At 41.2% G+C, this 23,929-nt stretch overlaps 1 protein-coding gene across 2 annotated transcripts in view; it reads left to right on the forward strand.

Annotated features, from left to right (window-relative positions):
• Positions 1–23,929, forward strand: part of LOC122539310 (folliculin-interacting protein 2-like) — a 119,170-nt gene that overhangs the window by 48,166 nt on the left and 47,075 nt on the right. The window contains exons 3-7 of one of the 2 annotated variants that reach the window (XM_043674008.2): positions 5,688–5,807; positions 7,313–7,413; positions 7,910–7,981; positions 16,540–16,640; positions 16,744–16,833. In XM_043674008.2, the coding sequence (XP_043529943.2) occupies positions 5,688–5,807; positions 7,313–7,413; positions 7,910–7,981; positions 16,540–16,640; positions 16,744–16,833 (484 nt within the window). The remainder of the gene's footprint in view (positions 1–5,687; positions 5,808–7,312; positions 7,414–7,909; positions 7,982–16,539; positions 16,641–16,743; positions 16,834–23,929) is intronic. The other variant, XM_043674009.2, reaches the window with a different exon arrangement.

Consider the following 23,929-nt stretch of genomic DNA (forward strand, 5'->3'; position numbering starts at 1 on the left):
CTGCATTTTGGAAAGGCAAATCAGTGCAGGACTTGTACACGTTCTTAATGAAGGGCTTATACCTAAAACATTGATTCTCCTTCTCTTCAGACCTGTGTTTTTCCAGCGACTCACTTTTTTTGATTCTTTTATATACTAAATGCTAAGGTCCTAGGGAGTGTTGCTGAACAAATCGACCTTGGAGTGTAAGTTCATAGTTACTTGAAAGTGGAGTCTCCAGTAGATAGGATAGTAAGGAGGTGTTTAGTATGCATTCCTTTTATTGGTCAGAAAATTGAGTGTAGGAGTTAGGGGGTCATGTTGTGGCTGTACAGGACATTGATTAGGCCACTTTTGGAATATTGTGTATAATTCTGGTCTCCCTCCTAAAGGAAGGGCGTTGTGAAACTTGAAAGGGTTCAGAAAAGAGGGTTGGAGGGTTTAAGTTGTGAGGAGAGGCTGAATAGGTTAGAGCTGTTTTCCCTGGAGTATTGGAGGCTGAGGGGTGACTTAGAGGTTTATAAAGTCATGAGGGGCATGGATAGGATAAATAGACAAGGTCTTTTCCCTGGGTTTGGGTGAGTCCAAAGCTAGAGGGCAAAGGTTTAGGGTGAGTGGGGAAAGATTTTAAAAGGGACCAAGGTGGCACCCTTTTCATGCAAAGGGTGGTGCTTGTATGGAATAAGCTGCCAGAGGAAATGGTGGAGGCTGGTACAATTACAACACTTTTTTTTAAAAAGGCATTTAGATACATACATGAATAGGAAGGGTTTAGAGGAATCCGGGCCAAGTGCTGGCAAATGGGACTGGATTAATTTAGGATATCTGGTCAGCATGGATGAGTTGGACTGAAGGGTCTGTTTCCATGCTGTATGTCACTATGACCTTAACTTTTATTTTAAAGGTAGATGTAAGGTGGGTGTTCAAGGTGCGATGCAACTGGTCAAACCACTCGGCTTTATGTAAAACACAATTTATTTAAACATTACAGCTAAAACACAATATAAGAAAGCAGAATTTAGAATAAATCTTCCAATCAGAAAATGACACGTAGGAAACAGTAGGTTTAAATCAGCTATCCAATCTTCCATTGATGTCAGCACTTTATCCATACAGCAGGAGCTCTTATTTTCCACAGCAACCTTTATTTCAAATGTCTTCTGGGCAAACAAGTACAGAACGTCTGCTAACTTACCTTTATCCACAGCCTATACTTCATGGAAATTACTCCAGTGAGTTTGCTAAACATGATTTCCCTTCCACAAAATGTTGTCCCATCTTGATTATGTGACAAAGCTATGGAAACTGGGATTGTTGAAAGCAGAGACATTTAAGGCTAGGTTTAGTGAAGTTATATTCAAAATTAGGAAGAGTTTTTTTTTTATAGAGTAAACTGGAGAAACAATTGTCAGGGAACATGATTGTAACCCTTGCACGCTGATTTGACATTAATATCATGAGTTTAGTGGAGGTGGGTGCATTGGAAATTGAGCTCTACTCGGAGTCATTGGAAATGTGAAAATTAGATTAAATTGGATAATTCGTGGTTTAATTTGTGTCCAGTTCAGACTTCAAGAATGAGTACTAGTTTCTTGTTGATAAGAAATTAAATATTTATATTATAATACAACTGTTTTAACTATTGGCAAGATTGAAACAAATTGCTAATTTATGGCTGAAATGCTAAGCCAGCAAAAAAAGGCAAGGCGAACGTTATGGATGGGGAAGGGGGGAAATTGCCAAGTGCAGTTCTGACACATTACTGAATTGTTTTCTTTCGACCCCTTCAGATTCTTAGCTATTGACATGAAGATTAAGTGTTTCATTCGCTTTTATGGGGAAATGATGAGTAAGCTACCAGGAGAAAATGTTACTTCTCCACACAGCGAAAGGAGAAGACTTAGATGCTTCTGTTTATTAACCACATAACAGACTATAGTAATGTGCTCAGGAACCAGTAAAGTGGTGAGCCCTCCTGAACCCATGACTGATCCTGTTGGGAAATGTAATAAAAAGACTGGGCAAAACTACCCTGAAACTGCATCTAGTTGATTAGCCTTCACTGTTTGAGTATGGCAAAATTGTAGATATAATAATGTTCCAGAGTAACTCTTAAAATGCAAACATCATTTTCTATAGTTTTCTTAGTTTAAAGGAGTAACTCTTTCTAGTTTGCAGTCCACAGTCTAGCCATGTAGGGAATGAAAAGATGCATTCTTTACACTTAAAAGGCTGCTGATCCTTGCGTGCTCCTTTTTTTTAATTTTAATTTGAAAACCACAATTGCTGGAGATCATTGGGTCAGACTGCATCCAAGGAAGGAGAGGAAGCTATCGTTTTGAGTCTAGATAACACTCCTTTTATTTTCATTCTTAAAACTGACCTTCTCCGAGCAGGTTTCTCCATGAAATAATCCATGAGATATGTGAATTTGCATGGGCATGTAGGTATTAACTTAATGTTATATTCCTTCAATACAGGATGGTGCAAGTGTTATTAACATTACGCTATAGTAAACAGGGAGTCAGCATGTTGATTTCTTTCAAGTTTTTAAAATTTAGTTATGGTGCTGAACAATTTGTCAACTATATAAGCAACAGATTTAACACAAGATGAAAACGCTTACTTTACATAATTTAAGAGTTCCATTTCAAACTCTGTTTAGTGTATTTGGTGAATATACTTGATTTCCAGTCCTAAAATTGATCTGTGGAAGTTGAATTTAATCAGCCAAGTATCATGGCTTTCCGTGTGAGCAAGTGGATGTTTTAAACACTGAAGAAATTGAATCATAAACTATGATTTGGAGGTGCTGGTGTTGGACTGGGGTGTACAAAGTTTTTTTAAAAAATCACAACACCAGGTTATAGTCCAACAGGTTTAATTGGAAGCACTAGCTTTTGGAGCGCTGCTCCTTCAGCAGGTGGGTGGCATAACCACCTGGTAAAGGAGCAGTAAGTACTCCGAAAGCTAGTGCTTTCAATCAAACCTGTTGGACTATAACCTAGTGTTGTGTAATCATAAGCTAGTCACACAAACTGTGCTGTTTCTTTGCATTAGCTCATAAGTCCAAAAAAGTGACTTGTTTGGGTTTTGACTTGGAAAAGGATAGATTTTAAAAGAAAACCAAGTTCTCCATAACTTGAATGAAGAAGGAAAAATGTATTTTTATAGCACATTTGGGCAAATATGTTGCTGTGCAGCAAATGGCCTTGATTTGTCTTGCTTTCCACTTCAGGAGATACCCATTATTACCTTGTGAAAATGGCTCAAGTAGTTGCAATTAAGCAGGTTTGAGAGCATGTAAGATCTAATAGTTATGTCCATTGTAGTCTTTTTATCTATGTTAGGAATCAGTATTTTTCTTGTCACTGGAAACTATACAGCAATTATGTCACATGTTGAAGTCAAAATTAAATTTAAAGCATGCTTGGATGGGCCAGTATAGTCACCTGAAAAGAAAGCGAATTTCTACGAATACTGGAGTGTTCGGTTTCTGAATATAAATATTTGACTAATTGAAGAAAAATGAGCATTTTAGCAGGAATGTTTTCAAACTATCATAAATTAACAAATGTTAATGTCTGACTCCACCCACCCACCCCAAACAATTTATGTACATTTATCATTTTAATAAGTCAGAGGCACAATCTCAAGGGAATGTAACTTGTTCTAATTTGGCCCTTTAAGCCATGGCAGCATTCTCTTACACCTGTGCTATACTTAATTTAAAACTAATGTCGCTTTCAAGATATGATGTCCGAAATTGAATATAGTAGTGTTAAATGGCTCTTTAAAGAGCCGAAGTTCTGTACGAATGAAACATATCTTACTCCCATTGATTCCAAATCCATGACACACACAATGACATTCAGTTACCTTTCTAGATTTTTGTTTGTACCTGTGCAGTAAGAATGCCATGTATTGATTCTGATGTACAATAAACTTTTGTTTTGACTGGCACCTTATGTACCAGCACTTTCAATTAAACTAGCAAAACTTATGTACCTTAAATACCAGAAGTTTATTATTATCACAACCTCTGTGATGTTCAGTAGTCAGTTGAGCATGGGAGTGAGAAGGCTGTCTGGTAAGTCTTTTTTTGGTTTGCTAAAGGCAAGGTTGCATTACATTTTGTGATTTGTGCTGTACATTAAATGTAACTATGTACACGCACACCCACTCTACATTACATTTCTATTGTTTAGTGTGTTTTTACATTGATTACATAAACCTTTTGATCAAATATTGGAACAGTTGGCACACTTTTGAAGCCATAGATGCCAGTTTGCTGTATTTTGGAAAGGATCATGGTCTTTCAGAAGACATGATATAAACATCATGCATTTAAAAAAACCCCAAATCTACCTTTTTAGTGACCTTCTCAAAAAATGTGGTCCTTCATTATTAAAGTGAATGGGAGATTCTCCATATTTACCTGTCTACAATATGTATTTCTCTTGTCCACATTCAGGAATTCTTCTTCTGTTTCTTTGAATAAGGCGGAACAGTGGCTCAGTGATTAGCACTGCTGCTTCACAGTGCCAGGGACCTGGATTCAATTCCAGCTTTGGATGACTGTGTACAGAGGAACCTTGATTATCCAAATGAGATGGGTGGGCACTATTTTGTTCGGATAATTGATTATTTGGTAAATTGATTCAATGTCTCTCTGCAGCCAGAGTTTTCTGAAGTTTCCATTTTCCTCGCTCTCCCTCCCTTTCTGTCTCAGGGTTTGTTTCTGAGCAGACACACTTGTGTGTAAGGGGGGGGTCTGTGTGGGATGTTCTTTAGAGGGTTAGTGTAGACTCGATGGGCTGAATAGTCTGCTTGTACACTAGGGATTCTACAAAAACTTGAAGCAGGGTAAACGTAAAACCACGCCTTCTGATGAAGGGTCACCGGACCTGAAACGTTAAGTCCGATTTCTCTCCACAGCTGCTGCCAGACCTGCTGAACTTTTGTTGTGTATAAACTTAGCAGCACACTGGGATACTTGGTTTAGTTAAATTTATTTTGTTCTGTTATGGTAAACCTCTATAAACCATTAGTTGAACAAATACTCAAGCAAAGGTTTATTTCTTGTGATCGCACTCTGTCAAGATCTTTGGGAGGCGCAGCAGCGATTGCTGGAATAAATTGTAAATTTGAGGGATTTTAGTTCTGCAGTGAGACAGAAGGTAGCTCCCCACCACCACCACCAAGGCAATTAGGCATGGGTGTTAAATGTTTGGCTAGCCAATGGCATTAACTTCCTATTCATGAGTTTAAAAAAAGCCTTTTTAAAATTGTGATGTGTTTAAATGGGGAGGTGGGGAACTATGATGTTGAAAGGAAGAGAGGACATGGCCAGGATGAAGACCAAATGATAAGTACCACATTCTAAATGAGAACTGAAATGGTTTGAAGAAAACAATGTGCCCACCAATAGAAATGTTTTTGAAACTTCAAATTTTGGATTTTAATATTTAATATGTTTTATATTAACATGAAATATGTAGTTGTAATTGAGTTCGCAAAGTTCAACAGCAGTGCAGTAAGTGTATACATAACCTACAAATTATGTTTAATTTCATCGATGTAGTTTCCCTCTGAACCAAAAGATTATGATGCAAGCTTCGGTACATTTGGCAATTGTGGATTACAAACCAACATGACATGCTTGAAAGTTCCTGAAATTGAAATGCTATTTTTGCTCTGTTTTCTAGAAAAGTTCAGATGGTCTGTCCACGTTGCAAGGGAAGTGCCACCACACAGTTAGCAGTAGTACCTGCACCCAAAATCTCTCCTCTTCCTTTGCTATTAAAGAGCAACTGCCTAGATATCAGGTATGTTGATGAATCTCCATGGCAAGTGTTGCTATTGTAGACAGATTATAAGATAGAGTAGAAATTCAGAACTGGAAATTGTATTGTCAGATGGTGATTAACGTGGTACGACTTACTGGAGTAGAGTTTACATACAAAATCTGTCACTGGAGAAGTCATGCTAGGGAAAATAATAGGGCTATAGACCAATAAGTCCCCTGTACCTGATTAGAATTTATTGTAGGATATTAAAAGTGGCTGCAGAGCAAAGATTCCTGAGATTCTGGAAACATCCAAGAGGGTTGGAAAATGCCAATGTAGCATTGTTCTTATTTAAAAAGGGAACTTGACAAAGAACAGGTAGTCCAGTTAGCTTAACATCCATTGTTTGGAAAACGTGTCTGTTATAAAGGATTAATAACGCAGCATTTAGAAATGGTCATATTATTCAAGCAGAGGCAGTGTGGGAAAAGAGAAATCAGCCTTGCCAAATTTATTATCCTTTTCAAAACTGGAATCATTAGACTTTAATACAGGTACACAATCCTTCAGCTGGTTTTCGGAATTCCAAATTTTTTAAATTTCTGAATAAATGATGGTGAAATTTAAAAATCTTGCTGAACAGCAGACTCACTGAGTACTACGGGCCCTGAGACAGAATTGAGGCCTGCTGGTACTGGGCCACACCCACCCACATCACATCTGACTGACATGCATCAAATGGAGTTGAGTTAACTGTTTGCACACCAAACAACCTTTTTAATGAGATAAAAACTTAATGAGTAAATCTGAGGATTTTGGAACTTCGGATTTCAGATAAAGGGTTTCTGCCTGTATTAGAATTTTCAAAAGATGTTTGAGTTATTAGATGCTAGGCTACTTAAAATAATGGCGTTGGAGGCAGTATCATTGCATGAGAGAATTGGATGACTAATATAAAAACATTTGGGATGAGGGGGCTGGGTGGATGCATTTTTCAAGATTGCAACCTGTAACCTATGGAGAGCCACAGATATCAGTGCTGAGGCAACAATAATCGTGAATCAATGTCCTTGAATTCTTGACAAATAGTCACTTACTTTGTTGACATGATACTCATCAGGCCTGAAGGCCACAGTGCTTAGTGTAACAGGGGATGCCCAATTAATGCAACTAACACCCTAGGAAGTCTACTTTAAAAATTGTCCATGCCTCAAATATTTACTTACAATGTTGCTTTGTGGTGAAAGAAAAAGAACAGCATTTTCTTTTCTATTCTTAAAGATTTAAAAGTAAATGGTCCAAATTTCTCTCTTTAAATTTTAGTATTTAAAGGTTCTAATTTTCTTTGAGTAATTACTCATTAAATAAACATTTCTGATTTGGTTAAATTGAATGTCAAAGATATACAACACTTATCTTCATACCCTGTTTAGGCTCCATCTGAGTGAATGAGCTGTCAAAGTATTATTACTAGAAGTCTGTGTTGCATTTGTTAATGTCCATGAATAATGTACAATCTTGCCTGGGGATGCTCTTATTTGCAGTATTCTCGTCCTGTTTCTGATGTCAACATGCTTGGGGAAATGATGTTTGGCTCTGTTGCAATGAGTTACAAAGGCTCTACTTTGAAAATACATCACATACGGTAAGAAATGCAGTTGAAAGGCATTTTATGTTATGCTACATTTACAATAAGTAGTCAGTTTAAATTTTAGTTCAGACATGAAAGTGGTAACTTCACCTGTTTCATTTTGTGCTTTTTGTTTCAAATATGCTGCTTAGAGAGTGAGGTATTCATTCTTGTTTTAAATTAACTGATAGTCATATTCTAGATTTATTTTTATGCTCTTGGAGATTTAATTCAGTAGAAAATTTCCTTTGTTTCAAATATTATTGGAAGTGGTGCATTATATTTTGATTGAATACCAGAGACTGGTAAATTCATCTATTATACGAGTGAACATTTTGATGATCTGACTCTATACATAGATTGAAGATTCTTGGATAGAATACTAATTATGGAGATGTTAAGTTTTAATGATCAACACATTAAACTGAAAATGGTATATTGTATTTTGTGTAAATTGCTGGTGGACTATAAAATGTAATGCTGACTGAAGTATTGTTGTTTTTCTCTTTAGCTCTCCCCCTCAGCTAATGATCAGTAAAGTGTTCTCCGCCAGAATGGGCAGTGTTGGTGGAAGCTCAAATATGTAAGGTTCTGCTACTTGCACCTGTACCTTGGATGAAGAATGTTGGGGTTTTTAATCTTTCAAAAAACTAATTTATTGTACTGAATTTTCTGATTTTGAAAGGTACCTTTGTAATATTTAAACTTCCATACATTATCAAAACACTGAACATTATAAATATCCATCACTAAACCTAAACATCTAAACTTTGCAAAGGGCTTTGAATGAAATTTTAGCATGGTTTATAAATGCCTGGCATTATCCCGATCCAAATACATTAATATTTACATACACTAAAAAAATCTGTTAAAAGGATAGATACCCTGTGTTTCTTTGCTGAATCCAACTGCGTACAATCCATTTCTCTCATTGAAAGATCTTTTTATACCCACTTGAACCGTTACCATCCATGATCATGCCAACAGTTTTGCTGATGTGTTTGATCTTACTGATTTTTAAAAATTGAACTGTAAATCAAAATTCCTGTGACTTTTCATGATTGATTTCCATCCAGCGGCCTACAATTAATTCCATCTGTGGAAATACACCAATGCAATATCTGTATTCAAATGTCACCGGCAACTATCATCTTTAGTTGTCTCTGACAATATGTTTTGAAATTCAAGATGCACAATATGAACTTCGCTTAATAATTCACTACTATAGTAAACTGAGTTGGTGATAATAGGCTACCTTTTCCAGAAGCCATGTAGAGGCTTCTTCATTGCACACATTTCTATCAAGGTTGCCTTGTGGTTTGGAGGATTTTCGGATCTCATTGAATGGCTGAGCACACTCAATGACCAGAGTGCCTACTTCTCCTATATCTTGTGGACTCACTGATCATCTGAAATGATGCGTCCATAACCAGTGTAGAAGTAATAGGTGAGTAAGACCATAAAATAAAGGAGTAGAAATTAGGCCATTCGGCCCCCTGAAACCTAAATTGTAGTTCCAGTGTCCAGGAGGTTGAGAATAGTGAGGTCAGAAATGAGGTTTCAAGGTTGCAAGAGTTCACTGGCCAGCAGCAAGGTGGTTTGAAGTGTCTCTACTTCAACACCAGGAGCATCCAGAATAAGGTGGGGTGAACTTGCAGCATGGGTTGGTGCCTGGGACTTTGATGTTGTGGTCATTTTGGAGACATTGATAGAGCAGGGACAGGAATGGTTGTTGCAGGTTCCGGAATTCAGATGTTTCAGTAAGAACACAGAAGGTGTTAAAAGAGGGAAAGGTGTGGCATTGTTGATCGAGGGTAGTGTTACTGTGGCAGAAAGGATATTTGATGACCTCGACTACTGAGGTAGTATGGACGGAGGTTAGAAACCGGAAAGGAGAGGTCACCCTGCTGGAAGCTTTCTATAAGCTTCTGAATAGTTGCATAGATGTAGAGGAAAGGACAGCAGAGTTAATTCTGGATAGGAGCGAGAGAAAAAGGTAGTTGTTATGGGGGTCTTTAACTTACCAAATATTGACTGGAAATATTATAGTTTGAGTACTTTAGATGGGTCAGTTTTTGTCCAGTATGTGCAGGCTGGTTTCCTGACACAGAAAATAGACAAGCGAACAAGGGGCGAGGCCAAATTGGATTTGATACTGGGTAATGAACCCAGCCAGATGTTAGATTTGGAAGTAGGTGAGCACTTTGGTGATAGTGACCACAATTCAGTTAGTTCACTTTAGCAATGGAAAGGGATAGGTATATAATGCAGGGCAAGTGTTTTTGTTGGGGGGAAAAAAGCAATTATGATGTGATTAGGCAAGATGTAGGATGCATAGGTTGGGGAAGGAAACTGCAGGGGATGGGCACAGTTGCAACGTGGAACTTATTTAAGGAGCATCTGCGTGTTCTTGATAAGTATGTACCTGTCGGGCAAGTGGTCAAGCGAGGGAGCTGTGATTTACAAAAAGTTGAATCTCTTTTTTTGTTTTAAGAGGAAGGAGGCTTCTGTTAGGATGAGATGTGAAGGCTCAGTTTAGGGCACTTCAGAGTTACAAGTTAGCTAGGAAAGATCTAAAGAGACAGCTAAGAAGATTAGGAGGGGACTTTGGCAGATAGAATCAAGGAAAACCCTAAAGCTTTCTGGAGTTATATCAGGAATAAAAGAATGGACCTAACCTTTCTCGAGTCAATCAAAGATAGTAGTGGGAAGTTGTGCATAGGGTCAGAGGAGATAAGGGAAGTGCTAAATGAATATTTTTCGTCAGTATTCACACTAGAAAAAGACTTATCGAGGAGAATACTGAGATACAAGCTATTAGACCAGACAGGATTGAGGTTGCACAGCCTTTAGCTTTGATCTTTGTTGTCATTGTCTACAGGAGTAGTGCCCGAAGACTGGAAGATAGCAAATATTGTTCAAGGAGAGTAGAAACAGCCTGGTAATTATAGACCAGTGAGCCTTCCTTCCGTTGTGGGTAAAGTATTGGAAAAGGTTATAAGAGAAAGGATTTATAATCTAGAGAGGAATAAGTTGGTTAGGAATAGTCAACACTGTTTTGTGAAGGGTAGGTCATACCTCTCCTTTTATTGAGTCCTTTGAGAAGGTGATCAAACAGGTGGATGAGGGTAAAATGGTTGATGTGTATAAGGATTTCAGTAAGGTGTTTGGTAAAGTTCCCCATGGTAGTTTGTTCACAAAATAGAGGCATGTGATTGAGGGTGATTTAACAGTTTGGATCAGCAATTGGCTAGCTGAAAGAAGACAAAGGTGGTGGTTGATGGGAAATGTTCATCCTGGAGTTCAGTTACTAGTGGTGTAGGAAGGATCTGTTTAGGGGCCACTGCTGTTGGTCATTTCTTATAAATGACCTGGATGAGGGTGTAGAAGGATGGGTTAGTAAATTTGAAAATGACACTAAGGTCGGGTGGAGTTGTGGATGGATGTTGCAGGTTACAGAGGGACGTAGATAAGCTGCAGAGCTGGGTTGAGGGGTTGCAAATGGAATTTAATGCGGAAAAATGAGAGGTAATTCACTTTGGAAGGAGCAACAGGAATGCAGAGTACTGGGCTAATGGTAAGATTCTTGGTAGCGTCGATGAGCAGAGAGATCGCTGTCCATGTACATAGATCCCCGAAAGTTGCTACCCAGGTTGATAGGGTTGTTCAGAAGGCATATACAGTGTGTTAGCTTTTATTAGAAGAGGGATTGAATTTCAGAACCACAAGGTCATCTTGCAGTTGTACAACACTCTGGTGCGGCAGCAGTTGGGGTATTGCATTCAGTTCTGGTCACCATGTAGGATGAATTAGATTAGATTACTTACAGTATGGAAACAGGCCCTTCAGCCCAACAAGTCCACACCGCCCTGCCGAAGCGCAACCCACCCATACCCCTACATTTACCCCTTACCTAACACTAAGGGCAATTTAGCATGGCCAATTCACCTTACCTGCACATCTTTTGGACTGTGGGAGGAAACCGGAGCACCCGGAGGAAACCCACGCAGACACTGGGAGAACGTGCAAACTCCACACAGTCAGTCGCCTGAGGTGGGAATTGAACCCGGGTCTCTGGCGCTGTGAGGCAGCAGTGCTAACCACTGTGCCACCGTGCCGCCCACTAATGTGGAAGCTTTGGGAAGGTTTCGGAGGAGATTTACTAGGATGTTGCCTAGTGTGGAGGAAAGGTTTTATGAGGAAAGATTGAAGGACTTGATGCTGTTTTCGTTAAAGAAGAAGGTTGAGAGGTGACTTAATTGAGACGTGACTTAATTGAGACATATAAGATAATCAGAGAGTTAGATCGGGTGGACAGTGAGAGCCTTTTCCCTCAGATGGTGATGGCTAGCACGAGGGGGCATAACTTTAACTTTAGGGGTGATAGATATAGGACAGATGTCAGAGGTAGTTTCTTTACTCCAGTAGTAGGGGTGTGGAATGCACTGCTTGTAACTGTTGTAGACTCGCCAAGTTTAGCGGCATTTAAATGATCATTGGATAAGCATATGGATGAAAGTGGAATAGTGTAGGATAGATAGGCTTCAGATTGATTGCACAGGTCAATGCACCAGAAGGCTGAAGGGCCTGTACTGCACTGTAATGTTGTATAAGTCTGCATTGCCATTCGATCATGGCTAATATGTTTTTCAACCCCATTCTGCTGCCTGTAACCTTTGCTCCCCTTACTAATCTAGAACCTATCTGTTTTAAATAGACCTAAAGACTTGGCCTCCTCAGCTTTCCATAGCAATGAGTTCCACAGATTAAATACCCTCTGGCTGAGGAAATTTCTCCATTTTGGTTGGAAAGGGTTTTTCACTTTGAGGCTGTGCTCTTGGGTCCTAATCTCCTCCTAGTGTAAGTATTCTCCACACTCGCTCTCGATCTCTTCATAGCCAATTGCCGCCGCGACATTAACTGTCTCAACCTGTCCACCCCTCTTACCCACTCCAACCTCTCACCCTCTCAATGTGCAGCCCTCCACTCCCTCCGCTCCAACCCCAATCTCACTATCAAACCGGCAGACAAGGGAGGCACGGTGGTAGTTTGGCGCACCGATCTTTACATTGCTGAGGCTAAATGCCAGTTCGCGGACACCTCCTCCTACTGCCCCCTTGACCATGACCCCACCTCCCACCACCAAACCATCATCTCCCAGACCATCCATAACCTCATCACCTCAGGGGATCTCCCATCCACCGTCTCCAACCTCATAGTCCCACAACCCCGCACCGCCCGTTTCTACCTCCTGGCCAAAATCCACAAACCTGACTGTCCCAGCCGACCAATTGTTTCAGCCTGCTCCTGCCCCACCGAACTCATCTCTGCATACCTCGACACGGTCCTGTCCCCATTAGTCCAAGAACTCCCCACCTACATTCGGGACACCACCCACGCCCTCTACCTCCTCCATGAATTTCGCTTCCCCGGCTCCCAACGCCTTATCTTCACCATGGACGTCCAGTCCCTATACACCTCCATCCCCCATCACAAAGGCCTCAAAGCCCTCCGCTTCTTCCTTTCCCGCCTAACCAACCAGTACCCTTCCACTGACACCCTCCTTTGACTGACTGAACTGGTCCTCACTCTGAACAACTCTTTCCAATCCTCCCACTTCCTCCAAACCAAAGGAGTAGCCATGGGCACCCGCATGGGCCCCAGCTATGCCTGCCTCTTCATCGGATATGTGGAACAGTCCATCTTCCGCAGCTACACTGGCACCACCCCCCACCTTTTCCTCCGCTACATCGATGACTGTATCGGCGCTACCTCATGCTCCCACGAGGAGGTTGAACAGTTCATCCACTTTACTAACACCCGAACTCAAATTTACCTGGACTGTCTCAGACTCCTCCCTCCCCTTCCTAGACCTCTCCATTTCTATCTTGGGCGACCGACTCAACACGGGCATTTACTATAAACCGACCGACTCCCACAGCTACCTAGATTACACCACCTCCCACCCTGCGCCCTGTAAAAACGCTATCCCATATTCCCAATTCCTTCGTCTCCCAGGAGGACCAATTCCAATACCGAACAACTCAGATGGCCTCCTTCTTCAAAGACTGCTCTTTCCCCTCCGACGTGGTTGACGATGCTCTCCATCGCATCTCCTCCATCTCCTCTGCCCTTGAACCCCACCCCTCCAATCGCCACCAGGACAGAACCCCACTGGTCCTCACCTACCACCCCACCAACCTCCAGATACATCGTATCATCCTTCGTCACTTCCGCCACCTCCAAACAGACCCCACCACCAAGAATATATATCCCTTTCCTCCCTATCAGTGTTCTCGAAAGACCACTCCCTCTGCGACTCCCTCGTCAGGTCCACACCCGCCCCACCAACCCAACCTCCACTCCCCGCAAGAAATGTAAAACTTGCGCCCACACCCCACCCCCCCTTAATTCCCTCCAAGGCCCCAAGGGATCCTTTCATATCCGCCACAAATTCACCTGCACCTCCACACACATCATTTACTGCATCCGCTGCACCTGATGTGGCCTCCTCTACATTGGGGAGACAGGCCGCCTACTTGCGGAACGTTTCAGAGAACACCTCTGGGACACCCGCACCAACCGCCCCATGGCTGAACACTTTAACTCCCCCACCCACTCTGCCAAGGACATGCAGACCATGGCAACACGACGACTGGAGGAAGAGCGCCTCATCTTTTGCCTAGGAACCCTCCAACCACAAGGGACGAATGCAGATTTCTCCAGATTCCTCATTTCCCCTCCCCCCACTTTATCTCAGTCCCAACCCTCTGACTCCGCACCGCCTTCTTGACCTGCAATCTTCTTCCCGACTTCTCTGCGCCCACCCCCACTCCGGCCTATCACCCTCACCTTAACCTCCTTCCACCTATCGCATTCCCAACACCCCTCCCTACCTTTTATCTTAGCCTGCTTGGCACACCTTCTTCATTCCTGAAGAAGGGCTTATGCCCGAAACATCGATTCTCCTGCTGCTTGGATGCTGCCTGACCTACGCTTTTCCAGCAACACATTTTCAGCTCTGATCTCCAGCATCTGCAGACCTCACTTTCTCCTCAAAGTAATTTGCTACAAAATAACCATGACGCAATTATCTAATTTTAATGTTACAGCATATAGTTATTTTCTGCAAGCTCAACTTCTCATTCAAACACTTGGTTCAAATCATATGTCGAAGTTTAATGCTCCGTGCATTGTCTGTATGGATGGTAGTGATGGTTTTTGTTGATGACTGACTCCCTCCCCCGTTTGAGAGAATTGTCTGAATCTGGCTCCAATCCTCCACTTAAGAGGTGATGATCAAACTTCTCAGTAAACCACCTTGTAGAAGCCTCCAGCCAATCAAAAGCAGCTTCAGAGTGTTCTAAATAGTCACAGGGGGTCCAGACTTTTAAGGAATACAATGGCAAGCAAGTGAGGGCTTTTCTTTGGGCTCTTGCTAGGTGAGGATCATGGGGCAATGTTTGAAATGAAGATGTTGCATCCCATCCTTGCCCTGGATTATGTTAAATTGGATGCCATGTGCAGCAGAGGTCAAAATAATTTTTCCTTTGGTGTTTATTTTTTAATTTGCTTTTAGGGCTAGTCTTTTTTTCTGTTATAACTCATTTTACCATAATACAGTACTTGTATTTGGACTCTCTAGTTCAACACTTCAAGGTGTACTTAATTTTCAAAAATTCACTTAAACTTTAAGCCACAGTGCAAAGAAAGCATTAATTTTAAGACACCATGTATTTATGTTTGTGTGTGATATTGAACTTAGGTTAGCAATAAATGAATTTTTAATAAGAACTGATGTACCAATGTGCGCACACCCATCATGTGCTTTCCACAAGACTCGGGAGGTCATAGCTAAACAGTTGCATGTTTGTTTCTAACAGACTATGTATTCCAAGAAATTCGCAGTATGTGCGATCCTTTGGCATATCATAACATGATGTAAATCTTTATGAAATAAAACTGTTCAGTTTGAAATTATCCAATTGACTATTAAGAATAATGCAAATAATAGGGGGAGGTGATGGCCTAGTGGTATTATCATTGGACTGTTAATTCAGACACCCAGACAACGTTCTGAGAACTTAAGTTCAAATCCTGCCGTGGCAGATGGTGGAATTTGAATTCAGTAAATATCTGGAATTAAGAATCTATGACCATTAATCCATTGTCGATTGTCAGAAAAACTCATCTGGCTCACAAATGTCCTTTTAGGAAAGGCAACCAGCATCCTCAACTGATCTGGCTTATATGTGACTCTAGATCCACAGCAATGTGGTTGACTCAACTGGTCTCTCGGCAATCAGGGATGGCCAATAAATGCTAGCCTAGCCAGTGATGATTCATTCACAGGATGAGGGCAAGAAAAAACACTTTCTTTTGAAAGGTTCAGAACTATTGGCAGTCTTCCACTTCAAGCTGCTTACCTCCCACATTTGCTCTGAATGTATTCACTATAAGTCTATTAGCAGCAAGTGTAGGAGAAAAGCAGCCGAAGATTGGAGGATGAACTTTTCATTTTAGTTGTACTAACTGCGGGTCAGCTTTTATCCAGTGGTCGCTTATGTGTATTTTGACCATTTAAAAAGTAACCTTCTGTATTATTTTGATCGGAAGTTAATTCTTTAAGTAGGAAAGCTTGTCTTACTCAAAATTTCACGAGGTAAAAGGTGAATCCTGCTTCTTATGTCTCCATCTCTCGTGTTTTAATTACATATCTGTTGTCCATGGTATCACGGTTACAGCTTCTATGAATCGTTCAGTTTCGTCCCCAGAGCAGTTACCTGCTTTTTTTTATATATTGCAATATAAAGGTAATGACTTCTAACTAAGCTAATAGAATTCTTAGGGAGCTGAATTGAGTTTCTGTTCAAAAAGTCTTCAATATGAAAGTTTTAAAAATCTAGACAAAAAGTCATCTTGATGCTGTGATACTTATTTACCACAGAAAATAGATTTCATCTTCAAATCATTTCACATCTTAAATTTTGAGAGGGGCCCTCCTAACTGTATGGATTATGATGCAAGCCTTTTCTAGTCTAAATCGGTCATTGCATAATGTATGCTTTTAATATCTGGACATATTCCAAATATTCCTCCTGCTTTTTTACTAAACTTTAATTTGAACCAATGTCTTTGTAGGCTACAAGATAGTTTTGAATGCATCAGCCAAGAAAATACCCTTGGAAAGCCTTGTCCTAGTCAGGATGGCATCAGTAACACTCACATTGCTAGTAACCTGGGTAAGGATGGATTCAAAATTTCAGTTATTTCTTTTGACATTTTTGAGCTTTTGGAGTTATTATTGTAGTCACTGGTATTTTCTTACCCCACTTTTACCATTAGGTCGTTTGTTGGTTTATGGCAGCAAGCTGCTACTATGTCCAACTGAACCAGGTCCACTCCATCTCATCCGGAGTGCTTCTTTCTTTGCAGGTTTGTGTGGAATGCTGAGCATAGTGTGTACCACACAAAAGCACTTGGCTCATTTTGTTGTGATTTTAATGGAGAATACAAAGGCAGAAGTTTGTGGAATTTTTGCTTTGGTTGTATAAACCCCAGATGCAATTTTAAATTTTGTTTCATGCAAAAAAGGCATGCTGAGGATATGATGCAACTGAGAGCATATTCTCATTGATTGGCAAAACAGGTAATTCTTTTTCAGTTGATGAACTCTGCCCATGTATTTCTAGGCTGTGCATTCACAATAGGTTTAGCTTGCGATTGTTTAATTTTGGGGTGTAGTTTTAACTTTGCCTCTAAATAACTGTTCTCTGCTTTGCGGTTTTGCATAAAATCAAAATACCATAAGATATAGGAGCAGTATTAGGCCATTTGGTGCATTTGAGTCTGCTCTGCCATTTGATCGTAACTGAGATGCTTCTCAGCCCCATTCTCCTGCCTTCTCCCCATCACCTTTGATCCCCTTACTAATCAAGAAAAATTCATAGCGATTGCTGTGTGACCAACCATTTGTACAAGCTATATAGTCTGCATATGTGACATTCAAAGGAATGAATTCAATTCATCAGTTGTACTGCTTGCATTTGAGCATTGCTTAATGACGACAGTTTATAAAACAATTGACAGATTTTAAAACTAATTCTGCACTTTGTTGAATGCACTTTGTTTGCTTAGTAAATTGGTACTTTTGGAATGGATTGTTGAAGAATTCTGATTTTTATCATGGAAGGCAGCCATTTGGTACATCGTGGCTGTGAGAAGGCAAGCATTATCTATAGCCCAATTTTTCTCTGATCTTTTTTTTTTCATATTTTGTTTTCAGCTATTAATCAAGTTCCTTCTTAAGTACTCCTCCTTATTCCACTAGCTGTCAATCTTGTGCACTCCATATTCGAATAACTGTGAAAATGTTTCCTCAAGTTCCTCCTCCTTTCGATGTTTGAAAGTAATTCTAATTTGCTACTCAAATAAGCAATCTCATTACTTAACCTCAACATGTTTCTAAATTGCAAACCTAGTATATTCTCATTTAAACTCCTATGATCTAGTGAAGACAGGCCAAGCGTTTAAATGGAATTTGAAATAGGACAAAGAAATGGACTTGAAGCATTAACTGTTTCTCACTTCAAAGATGCTGCCAGAACTGCTGAGTTTCTCCAGTCCTTTTTCTGTTTTTATTTCAGATTGTCAATGTCTGTAATACTTCTATTTTAATGCAATGTGTTCTTTTACCCTGATGATGCTGGCTTTTTTTTTAAACAAGTAACAATTAAGAGACATTGTTCTTCCATAGAGCAACTGGGAAGTGCAAGAATGCAGTGAGTGTGATGATCACCCCTCTTATTGAAGTACTTTTGATCATCCCTGCAGTGTTGTCAGATAGGGAATTCCAGGATGTTGACTCAGTGACAATGAAGAAAGTTACAATGCAAATTCTTTTCCAAAGTGGTATAACTTGGATATGAGCATTTCCTCATTGCTAAGCACAATCTTTTTGGAGGTAGAGGTAACAGGGGAGGAATAGCTCAAACTGGTGATCGGCAAGCAAGATCGCACAGCATGCTGAGACATCAAGACTTGTGCTCCATAATGTACTGCACCCCTAGCCAAGTTGTTCCAGTATAGCTACAAAACTGATATCTGCCCAACAATGTGAGGATTTTCTTTCTTAATTGTGGGGTGAGTGTCGCTGTCTAGCCAGTTTTTATTGTCTGTCGTGAGTTGAGAAAGTGGTGAGCTGCCACCTTGAACCGCCTGCAGTCCATCTACTGTAGGTAGACATATTGCGATTAGGAGAAAGTGAGCACTGCAACTCGTCCATGCTGACCAGATATCCTAACTAATCTAGTCCCATTTGTCAGCACTTAGCCAATATCCCTCTAAATCCTTCCTATTTATATACCATCCAGGTGCCTTTTCAATGCTATAATTATACCAGCTTCCTCTGGCAACTCATTCCATACTTGCATCACCCTCTGGAAAAAGTTGCCCCTTAGGTCTCTTAAATCTTTCCCGTCTCACCCTAAATCTATGCCCTTTTGGTTCTGGACTCCTGGCCCCTCTCCACCAATAAGGTCACCCATCAGTCTCTGATGCTGCAGGGAAAACAGCCCCAGCCTATTCAGCCTCTTCCTATAACTCAAATCCTCCAACCCTGGCAACATCCTTGTAAATCTTTTCTGAACCCTTTCAAGTTTCACAACCTCTCTCCGATAGGAAGGAGACCCGAATTGCACACTATATTCCAAAAGTGGCCTAACCAGTGTCCTGAACAGCTGCAACACGACCTCTCAACTCGTATACTCATTATTCTGACCAATGAAGGAAAGCACACCAAACAATGCCTTCAATAGGAGAAAGAGAGAACTGCAGATGCTGGAGATCAGAGTCGAGAGTGTGGTGCTGGAAAAGCACAGCTGGTCAGATGGCATCCGAGGAGCAGGAGAATCGACGTTTCAGGCACAAGCCCCTCGAGACTGATTACTAAACTTAGTGATCTCTGACTAAGCCCCACTCTCTGCAACTGGATCCTCAGTTTCCTGACCCACTTGCCACAATCAATGAAGATTGTGAACAATATTTCATCCTCACTAACACAACACTCGAGCCTCCAAGGGGTGTGTACTCGCCCCCTACTGTACTCACTGTATACCCATGTCTGTGTCGCCATATACCAGACTAATGCCATTTACAAGTTAGCTGATGACACTGTCATAGTTGGTCGAATCTCAGATGGTGACAAAATAGACTACAGATGGGAGGTGGAAGACCTGGAAAAATGATGTGCTGAGAACAATCTAGCTCTCAATGCCAGCAAAACCAAGGAACTCCCATTATTGGCTTTCGACGGGATGTCACTCATGCCCCCCTACACATTTAACAGCTCAGAGGTGGAATGAGTGGAGATTGTCAACCTCCTAGGAGTGGTCATCAACAACAAACTTTCTTGAACTCATCATGTGGACGCACTGGTTACAAAGACCCAGCAACGTATCATCTTCCTTAAGCAGCTGAGGAAATTTGTCATGACTGCGTATACCCTTACCAATTTTTATAGGTGCACCATCGAGAGCATTCTGTCTGGATGTATCAATACCTGGTATGGCAACTGTAACATTCAAGATGTGAGATGGTGAGTGGTGAACTCGGCTGGGACAATCACAAAGGCCAACTTCCCATCTATAGAATCCATCTACCAGGCCCATCAGGTCGGCAGCATTCTCAAAAATCCATCCCTCCTGGCAGTGTTTTTCTACAACCTCTACCATTGGGGAAAAGGTACAGACGCCTGAACACAGGCACCAGCCAGTTTTGTAACAGTTTCTACCCTACTGTTGATCGAATACTGAGTGGACACTCAAACTTTTAACATTTGCCTGTACCTTTTGTTTTTGTTGCTGTTTTCCTATTATTTACTATCTATGCTACTTAACTATGATCTGCTTGTATAGTTCACAGGACAAAGCTTTTCTGTGCCTCGGTACACGTGACAATAAATTCAGTTCGATTCAATAAGCCCTTCATCAGGAATGCATTGCCATTAAGGAGAGAATTCCAGGATTTTTACTTTAGTGACAGTGAAGGAACTGTGTAGTATATTTCCAAGTCAGGATGGTGAATGGCTTGGAGGGGAGCTTGTAGGTGGGGTATTCCTATCTGTCTGCTGCTTTTGTTCTTATAGATGGAAATGGTTTTGGATTTGGAAGGTGCTGTCTAAGGATCTTGGGTGAATTCTGAAAATGTATTCTGTAGATAGTATCAACAGTGTGGACTGAGCATTGGTGATGGAGAGAATGGATGCTTGTGGATGTAGTGCCAATCAAATGGATGGTTTGTTTTGCATGGTGTGAAGCTTCTTAAATGCTGATGGAGCTGCACCCATCAGGCAAGTGGGAAGTGTTCCAACACACTCCTGACTTATGCCTTGTAGATGGTGGACAGTCTTTGGGGAGTCAGGAGATGAGTAATTCTCAGTAGTGTTTCTAGTGTCTGACCTGATCTTGTGGCCACTGTGATTAGTCTAGTTGAGTTTCTGGTCAATGGTCTGCGCCCCCCCCCCCCCCCCCCCCAAAAAAAACCAGGATGTTGGTAATTGAGGATTCAGTCATGATAACACCATTGAATGTCAAAGTGCGATGGTTAGGTTGTCTTGTATTGGAGATGGCCATTGTGGCATCTATGTGCTGCAAATGTTTTTTTTTGCCAGTTGTCAGCCCAAGCCTGGATATTGTCCAGGTCTTGTTGCATTTGAACATGTAATGCTTCAGTGTCTGAGGAGTTGCAAATTTCCCAGTATGTTCTGTGCACATACAGTAGGACAAATTAGTGGGTGGCATGGTGGCACAGTGGTTATCACTGCCTCACAGCATCAATTCCCACCTCAGGTGACACTCCTCTGTGGAGGTTGCACATTCTCCCCGTGTCTGCGTGGCTTTTCTCCGGGTGCTCCGGTTTCCTCCCACAGTCCAGAGATGTGCAGGTCACGTGAATTGGCCATGCTAAATTGCCCATAGTGTTAGGTGCATTAGTTAGGGGGAAATGGGGCTGAGTGGGTTACTCTTCAGAGGGTTGGTGTGGACTGGTTGGGCCGAAGGGCCTGTTTCCACACTGTAGGGAATCTAATCTAATACACCAATTCAAGAAGGCAGCTGACTACCACTTTCTCATGGACAGCTAGGGACAGACACTAAGTGCTGGACCAGCCAGAGATGTCCATGTCCCACGGATGAATAAAACAAAATCGTGCACTCCTTGATCCAAGTCAGTGGTACTTTATTTGCAGAGGCACTGTTTGCAAAGTTTTATGGGAAATATAGGTGATGATTCTATTTATTTACTTGGAGGAGGATTTACTGCATATGAGCATTTCAGCAACTTAAAGTTTACTTAAATGTATTCAGTAGGTTGTATACTGTGGTTCAACAGCATGAAAGGTACAGATCTGGAGGCCAGTAACTGATTTGGTATAAATGGTGTTGAAGTACTTCTATGCTGTTATGGTTATACCCTTTCAAGTCAGTAGTAATTATTCCATCACCCGTTCCTATTGGAGAGGAAGTCAGGGTTTGAGTTGAGCCCTTCATAACTCTCTTTTAATATTGCCCTGCCATGATAATCTGGATTGTCTAATCCAGTTAATGATCAGAAACTAGTTGTGAGACTTGATGCTGGTGTTGTTAAAGGAGTTTTGGTGATGACTAGACCTTGACTTGTCCAAGGTGGTCATCATTGACACTCACTCAATACAAATTTTAGTTGCTACTTTCAAATCATACTTAAATGTTATCCAAATGGTGCTGTGGGCTGGGATGGTAAACTTGGTATGAGACAAATTATTAATTGGACTGAACACTGAATCATCACTCATACCTCTTACAAGGCATTTAGACAGACACATGGACAGGCAAAAGAATGCAGGAATAAGACTGATATGCAGGCAGATGGGATTGGTTTAGAATTGCGTTATGGTTGCCACAGGCATGATGGGTGAAGGGTCTGTTGCTATGCTATACTATACTGTTCTGTGTTCTATATACCAATCGTTAATCTGGTGTTCTTTACTAAAATATTTCAGGATTGATCAGCTGATGAAGCATCCCTGAAGAACTTTTACAGTGAATTCAGAAAACTGCAGTGCCTGTTTCTCAACAATTATAACCTTGCTTCCAGTACAGCCTTTTCCTTTGATTTCTATTGGTCTCCATTTTGCCAGGGACCCTTTATTGCTATAATTAAATGCTTTCTTAATGTCAAGGGAAACTATTCTGTAATACTCTGTTTATTGCATTTGTCTGGGGCTGAGTTCTGGCAGGATCTGAACTGACCATTGGTGATTGGGGTCATCATAATTAGGTGTCAGTTTTGAGATTATTGGAGACTACTGCCACTGTTTTGATCGGGGGGAAGCTGATGGATCAGTAATTCTAAATTGGATTTATCATACTCTGCATTTTGTCTTATTAGTATTATACATCTACCCGGCACTTCCAAAGGTTTTGTTTTATATAGTACTGTCTAAATGTATCCCATCTGTTACATTCCCCTTGATACAATTCAGTTATTCAAGGTTTTTGTAAAGATTTGTAACTTGGGTGCTGGTTGCAGTTATTGCGGCTATGTTTGCCGAGCTGGGAATTTGGACTGCAGCTGTTTTCATCCCCTTTCTAGGTGACATCCTCAGTGCTATGGAGCCTCCTGTGAGGTGCTGCTGTACTGTCACTTGAGAAATTGTTTGGTTTTGTTCCTGCTGTTTCGGATTGCTGGTTCTGGTTGTTCATTTTAGTGGTCGGTATATTGGGTCTAGGTCAACGTGTTTATTGATGAAGTCCATGGATGAGTGCTAAGCTTAGAGTCATGAAGATGCACAGTACGGAAACAGACCCTTTCAGTCCAACTTGTCCATGCCGACCAGATATCCTAACCTAATCTAGTCATTTGCCAGCACTTGGCCAATATCCCTCTAAACCTTTCCTATTTATATACCCATCCAGATGCCTTTTTGATGTTGTAATTATATCAGCCTCCTCCACTTCCTCTGGCAGCTCATTCCATATCTGCACCACCTTCTGTGAAAATGTTGCCTCTTAAGTCCCTTTTATATCTTTCCCTCTCGCCCTAAACCTATGCCCTCTAATTCTGGACTCACCCACTATAAGGTCACTCCCCTCAGCCTCTGGCACTCCAGGAAAAACAGCCTATTCAGACTCTCCCTATAGCTCAAATCCTCCAAACACGGCAATATTCTTGTAAGTTTTTTCTGAATCCTTTCAAGTTTTACAACATCCTTCCGATAGGAAGGAGTCAAGAATTGCGTGCAGTGCGCCAAAAGTGGCCTGACCAGTGTCCTGAACAGCTGCAACATGACCCCCCCAACTCCTATATTCATTGCTCTGACCAATAAAGAAAAGATACCAAACGCCGCCTTCACTTGGAGAAAGAGGACAGCAGATGCTGGAGATTAAGGTCGAGAATGTGTTGCTGGAAAAGCACAGCCGGTCAGGCAACATCCGAGGAGCGGGAGAATTGAAGTTTCAGGCATAGACCTTCATCAGGAAGCCCTCCATCGCCG

The sequence above is a fragment of the Chiloscyllium plagiosum genome, unplaced genomic scaffold, assembly GCF_037043375.1.
Source record: "Chiloscyllium plagiosum isolate Xiang-an unplaced genomic scaffold, Cpla_swu_hap1 HiC_scaffold_36, whole genome shotgun sequence".
NCBI classification, from domain to species: domain Eukaryota; kingdom Metazoa; phylum Chordata; class Chondrichthyes; order Orectolobiformes; family Hemiscylliidae; genus Chiloscyllium; species Chiloscyllium plagiosum.